The sequence below is a fragment of the Saccostrea cucullata genome, unplaced genomic scaffold, assembly GCF_032062105.1.
Source record: "Saccostrea cucullata isolate Sc308-1 unplaced genomic scaffold, CSIRO_AGI_Scuc_v1 ctg2982, whole genome shotgun sequence".
NCBI classification, from domain to species: domain Eukaryota; kingdom Metazoa; phylum Mollusca; class Bivalvia; order Ostreida; family Ostreidae; genus Saccostrea; species Saccostrea cuccullata.
Window position 1 is genome coordinate 1 of NW_026936412.1, and position 7,648 is coordinate 7,648.

The following is a 7,648-nucleotide window of genomic DNA, read 5'->3' on the forward strand; positions in this document are numbered from 1 at the left end:
AACCTGAGAGACTGTGTGGTACTTGTGTACTATCTGACTTAAGACTAACCTGAGAGACTGTGTGGTACTTGTGTACTATCTGACTTAAGACTAACCTGAGAGACTGTGTGGTACTTGTGTTAAGTTGTGTACTATCTGACTTAAGACTAACCTGAGAGGCTGAGTGGTACTTGTATACTATCTGACTTAAGACTAATCTGAGAGACTGTGTGGTACTTGTACTATCTGACTTAAGACTAACCTGAGAGACTGTGTGGTACTTGTATACTATCTGACTTAAGACTAACCTGAGAGGCTGTGTGGTACTTGTATACTATCTGACTTAAGACTAACCTGAGAGACTGTGTGGTACTTGTATACTATCTGACTTAAGACAAACCTGAGAGACTTTGTGGTACTTGTATACCTTCTGACTTGACTCTTGAGACAAACCAGAGAGGCTGTGTGGTACCTCTATACTATCTGACATGAGACTAACCTGAGAGACTGTGTGGTATTTATGTACTTTCTGACTTAAGAATAACCCGAGAGACTGTGTGGTATTTATGTACTATCTGACTTAAGACTAATCTGAGAGGCTGTGTGGTACTTGTATACTATTTGACTTAAGACAAACCTGAGTGGATGTGTGGTACTTGTATACTATCTGACTTAAGACTAACCTGAGAGGCTGTGTGGTATTTATGTACTATCTGACTTAAGACTAACCTGAGAGGCTGTGTGGTATTTGTATACTATCTGACTTAAGACTTACCTGAGAGGCTGTGTGGTATTTATGTACTATCTGACTTAAGACTAACCTGAGAGGCTGTGTGGTATTTGTATACTATCTGACTTAAGACTAACCTGAGAGGCTGTGTGGTATTTGTATACTATCTGACTTAAGACTAACCTGAGAGGCTGTGTGGTACTTGTATACTATCTGACTTAAGACTAACCTGAGAGGCTGTGTGGTACTTGTATACTATCTGACTTAAGACTAACCTGAGAGGCTGCGAGGTACTTGTGTACTATCTGACTTAAGACAAACCTGAGAGGTTGTGTGGTACTTGTATAAAGTTTCTGACTTAAGACTAACCTGAGAGGCTGTGTGGTACTTGTGTACTATCTGACTTAAGACTAACCTGAGAGGCTGTGTGGTACTTGTGTACTATCTGACTTAAGACTAACCTGAGAGGCTGTGTGGTACTTGTGTACTATCTGACTTAAGACTAACCTGAGAGGCTGTGTGGTACTTGTGTACTATCTGACTTAAGACTAACCTGAGAGGCTGTGTGGTACTTGTATACTATCTGACTTAAGACTAACCTGAGAGGCTGTGTGGTATTTGTATAAAGTCACTGTCCCTGTGGATGAAGAAGCCACAATCTCATCTGATCCAATATACTACAAAATCAAAACAATCGAAACTGCAGTCATATCCATGATATGTCCATTATACTGTTCTTATCCCGCAACTCATCCTTACATTACCCAATGAAGTTGCCTAATAAACCAAAGCTATATATATTCCATCAATGTCTTAATTAAACCTTGTGCATGTATTACACTGTTCTAAGAGCATTGTGACGTCATATATACCGCAATGTTTACACCATGTTATCTTAGTTTCAGTGATGTATCTGGTACTTTTTTCAGCTTTGTAAGCTGTTAACTGAAACACTTAACATTTTGAAACTATTGAAATCAAGAAAGAAGATCAAGGGGTATCATGTTAAATATATTGCAGGATAAGCAAAATATATCATGTACATGGACAATGTCTTGAAATCTAAGCAATATTTGGGCTCCAGCCAAAACGTGATGAGGGCTTGGCCTTGTCGTCTCTTAATCTTGACCAAGTATTCCTTATATTTCAAAACAGTATCCAAATTACCATGTATTTTGTAAATAAGTGAACATGTTTTCATGAACACTTGAATTTTTCCTTGTTTGTTCTAGTTTTTGGTTTTCAACACTGGCCATATTTAAATAATTTGGTATGATTATAGTGGCCTTCCAAATTATACAAACTTAGCCTAACCTAACTTACCTTCATCATATAACAAACTTATATAAAATTTTTGATCAATGAAAAACATGATGTATTGTACATCTATGGATGTACAGGTATATCATTAGAGTACTGAGTAAGCCTATCATTACTGACTACTGTTGAGACAAATGACAATCATTTCATCACTACCTCTAACCCTGTGACATCTCCGTTGTGAGTTATATCACACTTCAGAGTGGGCTCCATTCCTTCTCCTTCATCATCCTCAATGGACCTCTGTGTGTGGGGTCCCACGTACCACAGAGATATTTTGTTTTCCTAGAAATATAAGAAAAAATGCAAAACAATAAGAAAAAGAATTGACTTGGTTATCTTGAACAGGTCCAATCCAGAGACTATTTCTACCTACGTAGCTATTAATAGCTATGTAGGTATTTAAACCTATATACCCAAAGTAGCTATTTTTACCTACTGTTTGCATTATCTACAATTTGTGGCCAAAAGACTGAACGGCGCAACGCGGTAATTTATACCATATATTTTGATAGTCACACTAATGATGAATACGACAAAATTTTGACCATAAAACGATTACTTCCTGAATCTGCAATTTTACATTAGTTTCTATGCAAAATTGATAATATATGAAGTAATCATTTTTTGGCCAATTTTTTTTCATAACCATCATCAGTGTGACTGTATCAATAAATTCAGAGCTCATCGTGTTGCGCCGTCCCTGCGTTTGACCACAAAATGAAAGTAAAGCAGAAAGTAGGTAAAAATAGCTACTTTGGGTAGGTTTAAATACCTACGTACGTAGGTAGAAATAGTCTTTGGACGGTACTACGAATCACCGGAATGCCCCGTAATCACCGAAATGCCCCAAGAAATCACCGAAATGCCGCCGAAATGCCCCTTATTTTGTTATATATAAACAAAAAATTAATAAATATTGATGACTTTAACTGTTCTAGAGCCTAGATACCGAATAAAAATTTCATAATTTTAGCGTAAGTATTTTTATTTGAACAGAAGATTGTGCATGTTATAGTATCTAAGAAAGATAACTCTCACTGATTAAAGGCACGTGCCAAAATAGTCTTATTTTTTAATTTTTCCCTTTTTTCTGTTTTAAATATATTCTAAATAATAAGTCATATTTTTCATATCAATTAAAATCTTGTTTGTGATATTATTTACGTATATTCTTGATTTCTAAAAACGGAGTACACTAGTGTAATTTTACTGGAAATTCCTATCTTTATATTAAGTTTTAAAGCAAATAGAAAGATCTTTTTACGTTTAGTTTATAAAATATTTACCATGTATGCATTTAATAAAATTTCATTGTTATCTGATATGAAAATGGGACTATTAATGCAACATTTTTTAAAAATCTTATTATCAAAAGTTTGATTGGATCTCTCACTTCTCATCAGTACAGTAACAGCTGCGTAAAATGGAATCAATGCTTGAATACTGTGATTGTCTTTTTGGAATTCTATTCAATTTGTATGAATGAATCCTAAAGAATATTTGATCCTCTGGTAACTAGCAAAGAAAAGAACTGCAATGTTTAAAGAAAATAACAAAATTTACCAAATTATAGTTTTGTTTCGTTTTTGTGTTTATAAAATAATACTTTTTTTTAAGTTTCATATTTTTTTACTTAAATTTACAAGAGAAATGTTCCGTACAATGTTTGACCTGACTGACTATGTATCTAATCAAGTAACAGAATAAAAAATCATTAATAGAAATAGTAATATTTATACATGGCCTTAACGAAGTACAAAGTTTAAAACCTTTTTTTCATTTTATGACTGCATTTGTCTTTTGAAATTCTTACATTCTTACATCGCGGTCGTAAATTATCACGGGAATTTGGTGTACCGGTACCCCCTCTCTCGTTTTGTTTGGTAAAACGTTAACTTTATGGTCTGTAAAAGTAAATATATACAATAAAACATAAATTTACTCGATGAATAATGGCAGGTATATATATTTTAACGTTAGGCCTATTTTCCCCCAGCAGGCGTCTGCAGACGAATAAATGTTACAACCTGGTTCACAATGCAAAAAGTTGGAAGAAAAAGAAGACAGAAAAAAGTCAAATTTTTTTCTTTTATCATAGTTATCATTTGTCATCTAATTTTCTCCGAGAAATATCATGACATTATTATTTCTTAGATTTTAAACATTGTAGACTTCACTTCCTAGGTCATCACCAAATACGAGTTATCGCCCTTTGAAGTACGATACGCTTCGAGCAGAAAACACGAAAATAATTAATTTTACCGTCAGTTATGCTTTACTGAAAAAAATAAGCATTAATTTTTATGAAAAACATCATGTAAAAACGTATGTAAGGGATTTCGGTGGTTTTGTTGGGCATTTCGGTGATTTTTAGGGGCATTTCGGTGATTACAGGGCATTCCGGTGATTCGTGTTACCCGTCTTTGGACTGGACCTGTTGAACACTGATATCACATATATTACATGAATATGCTTAACAACTTGAAAACGTGAGAAAAAGGGACATTTATACATAAGATTATAAAGTATAAAACAACAAAAAGTTCAATACTTGTTGGTTATCGTGATCAACATGTTAAACTGTTCTACATGCACTGCCCTTAGCAAAAACAAATGCTATATTTGCATTGATTTTTGATTTTATTTGTCTTGAAAATACATTGAACATTGGTTATGCATTTATTTTTGATTGAATCCAATTCAAAAATCTTCAGACCATTGATTTTGGAATGATTGAAATTTGATTTTTTCAGTAAATGTTGTTTCAATGCATTTATTTTGCATTTATTTTGAATTTATATGATGTCATACCAATAACAAATTACACATGAAGTGATCTCTTTGGTAAATCCATGATTGAATTTGTATTTATTTTCTGAAGCATTGATTCAGAAATAAATGGTAGCTTTATCAGCTGTGTATATTGCTGGTTATATTAGTGCTGACCAGCTGGAAACATATCCAGGGAGAGGCTGATAAAAATCACGTGATTACTCTACGTCACTTTATCAGCCATTTCAAATTCTGCTGGCCCTGCATCCAGACAAGCTAGAAGCCATGATGTACTTTGATGGAAATGATCAACATTTTGTTGTGTTCTTCCCTGTGGACTAAACTATTCATATTATGGCAAAAAATTGTGTAGAATCTAAGAATGATGAAGACAGCTAGCAGTGGCTAGTGTTGTTTTGTGACAGACAAGTGATATTGAAGGTGATGAAAAGATGGTGCTGTAGAAGTAGATGCCATACAAATTATATGGATACATTGTTTTCTCAGGAAGTAAGTTATTTCTTTTTTTCTCAAAATTTATTCTAAATCACTGTTTATAGCATTATTTAAACCATCATTACACATTCTGTGGATTTTCAGAGAGGGGGAACATGCCAAGTATTAAATTTCACTCTCCAAGGAAGTCTTATGTAAACAAAGATCGGGGTAATAATTTCCATCACATGCTTTCTGATCAGATTAAGTTAATCTATGCTCTTTGTTTAAACAACACTGCTGGTGTCCACTACTGAGTATAAATATATAGTGTAACTATAAACTAATTAGTCTACACTACAGAATTACTAATTATGCACCAAACCTCGAAACACCATGCAGTCTTGACTCTCATTTCTTTTTTATTTAAAAGATTCATTTATTTATCAAATGATAAATATCTTGAATGTGTTTTTTTTTTCAGAGTATGAACATGCTACAAGTGCAAAAATTTGAAGTTAGATGCTGTACTGCCACCGAAAATGTTCAATAAATCTAAAGCAGTCTATAGTGAAGTGGAAAAAAAGATTAACTAATGCAGTTCCACAAAAACTACCAATAACTAGTCCAGAAAGTTAGAAACTTATTTGCTGAGTAACCTAGAAATGGAATATTCAAGGAAGTGTTCTTCAAATTGTGCCTTTGTGACACTGTATGTGATTAATGTATGGAATTACTGTTATTGTGTCAGTGATTTTGGGGTTTTATTCATGTTTCACACACATTCAGGTGTAACATTTAATTAATAGGAAGTTAGTAATTCATTTAATTGAATTTATAACTGTACTGGTGAATTTTTAAGATAAGTATTCAAAATTTTGGTAAAGATACATGTGATGGATTATTAGTAATAATGTTTGCATTGAGCATGATGCTAGATATTGCTTGTTACCATATGTGTTTATTCCATGTTATTTCTCAAGTCTCATAACATCACTTAAATGTTTTTATATGTATTACTTTAACATTTTTCTGTGATGTCACAATAATGCTAAGTGACATCAAATAAATGCTTCATACTGTATTTCATTTGTTTTGCATTGATTTTGCATTTTTCCGTGATGTCAAATTAATCCTTCATCTCATTTACATATTTCGCAAAAATCCAGCCATTTTCAATCAAAAGTCAATGCAAAATAAATCAAAATCCAATGTTCAATGCTATTTCAATGCTTTTTTCCCATACACTTTAGCAAGGAGGCACAGTTGATTTCTTTGCAAATCAAAAAACAATGAAAATCCAATGCTCAGAAAACAACTGCAAAATAAATCAAAATTCAATCAATTTGATTTTGCTAAGGGTGTACTTTGTCAGTGATGGTAATCAAATCATTGACAATAAAAATTCAGTTGACTTACTGAGGATAATGATTAATGAAACGAATCTACTATTTCAGAAATCAGAACCAACAAAAAAATCAATATTGTAACAAATTCTTCTCTGTTAAAAGGTTCTTGATAAACCTTGTTTTTCACCCGGTGTTGTGACCTAGTTTCGATTTGAACATAATGTTGACAGTAAATTTTATTCGCAAAAATACCTTACCTTATCGTCCCAGCTACCGGTAACAAATGTGTCTGAACATTCTAACATCTGTTTTTGACTTGGCTGCCATCTAATTTTGCTGATTTTTCTCGAAACAAACTTCACGAACGCAAACGGTTGTGTGGTCTCCGCCATTTTTGTTTCGTATGATTTGCACATGGCGGGACAAAAGGCGAAAGTAAATAAGAAACCTTGACGCACGGCTAATCGAAAGTCGAATTAAATCAAAAACATTCAAAGAAATTAACTGCATTATTCATTTATGTTTTTTAGCTTAATAGGTAGATTACAATTAATCTAGCTAAAGGTAAAAAAAATTAAAAGACTATTTAAAAATATAACAAGAGGCCCATGGGCCACATCGCTCACATCAGAACATGGGCTTCAGGCGCGGATCCAGGATTTGGAGTTAGAGGGGGCACCAAAATTAGACAAGGGGTCTAGGGGTCGCCTTGAGGTCCCCAGTTGGTCCAGGGCAAAGCCCTGGTGGGGGCCCAGGGGTCGAAGCCCCCGGAAGCTCCTGGATTCAAGAGATTTTGTAGGGTAAAAATGAGGTCTACCAAGTATACGTAGACATATTTGATTTACGCTAACTTTGACAATTTAAAGGGGGGGGGAGCCGGGTGCGCCCCCCTTAAATCCGCCACTGGGCTTGTTAAATAAACACATCAGCATTGAAAAGTTTACTTTTTGGGGGAGGGGGGATTTGAATTTTCTATTACTTAAAATGTGACTATATCAATAAAGCATACGTGTATAATTTTGCAATACCTGAAAAGAACATTTTTAAAAGATTTTTCCAA

General features: G+C 33.9%; 1 protein-coding gene across 1 annotated transcript; it reads right to left on the bottom strand.

Annotated features, from left to right (window-relative positions):
- Window positions 1–1,106: 1,106 nt before the first annotated feature.
- Window positions 1,107–6,984, bottom strand: LOC134245550 (nucleoporin Nup43-like). The gene is made up of 3 exons (XM_062727831.1): window positions 6,846–6,984; window positions 2,186–2,314; window positions 1,107–1,386 (listed from the first exon to the last, which is right to left on the bottom strand). Exons 1-3 carry the CDS (start codon window positions 6,978–6,980, stop codon window positions 1,258–1,260), a joined length of 393 nt encoding a protein of 130 aa, XP_062583815.1. The 5' UTR covers window positions 6,981–6,984; the 3' UTR covers window positions 1,107–1,257.
- Window positions 6,985–7,648: the final 664 nt, after the last annotated feature.

What these genes read in the sequence shown, in the direction of transcription:
- LOC134245550 (XM_062727831.1), bottom strand. Translation starts at nt 6,980, where the DNA reads ATGGCGGAGACCACACAACCGTTTGCGTTCGTGAAGTTTGTTTCGAGA. An exon ending in CCGGTAGCTGGGACGATAAG is followed by an intron (nt 2,315 to 6,845) that starts GTAAGGTATTTT and finishes TTATATTTCTAG; the next exon opens with GAAAACAAAATATCTCTGTG. An exon ending in GAGATGTCACAGGGTTAGAG is followed by an intron (nt 1,387 to 2,185) that starts GTAGTGATGAAA and finishes TTGATTTTGTAG; the next exon opens with TATATTGGATCAGATGAGAT.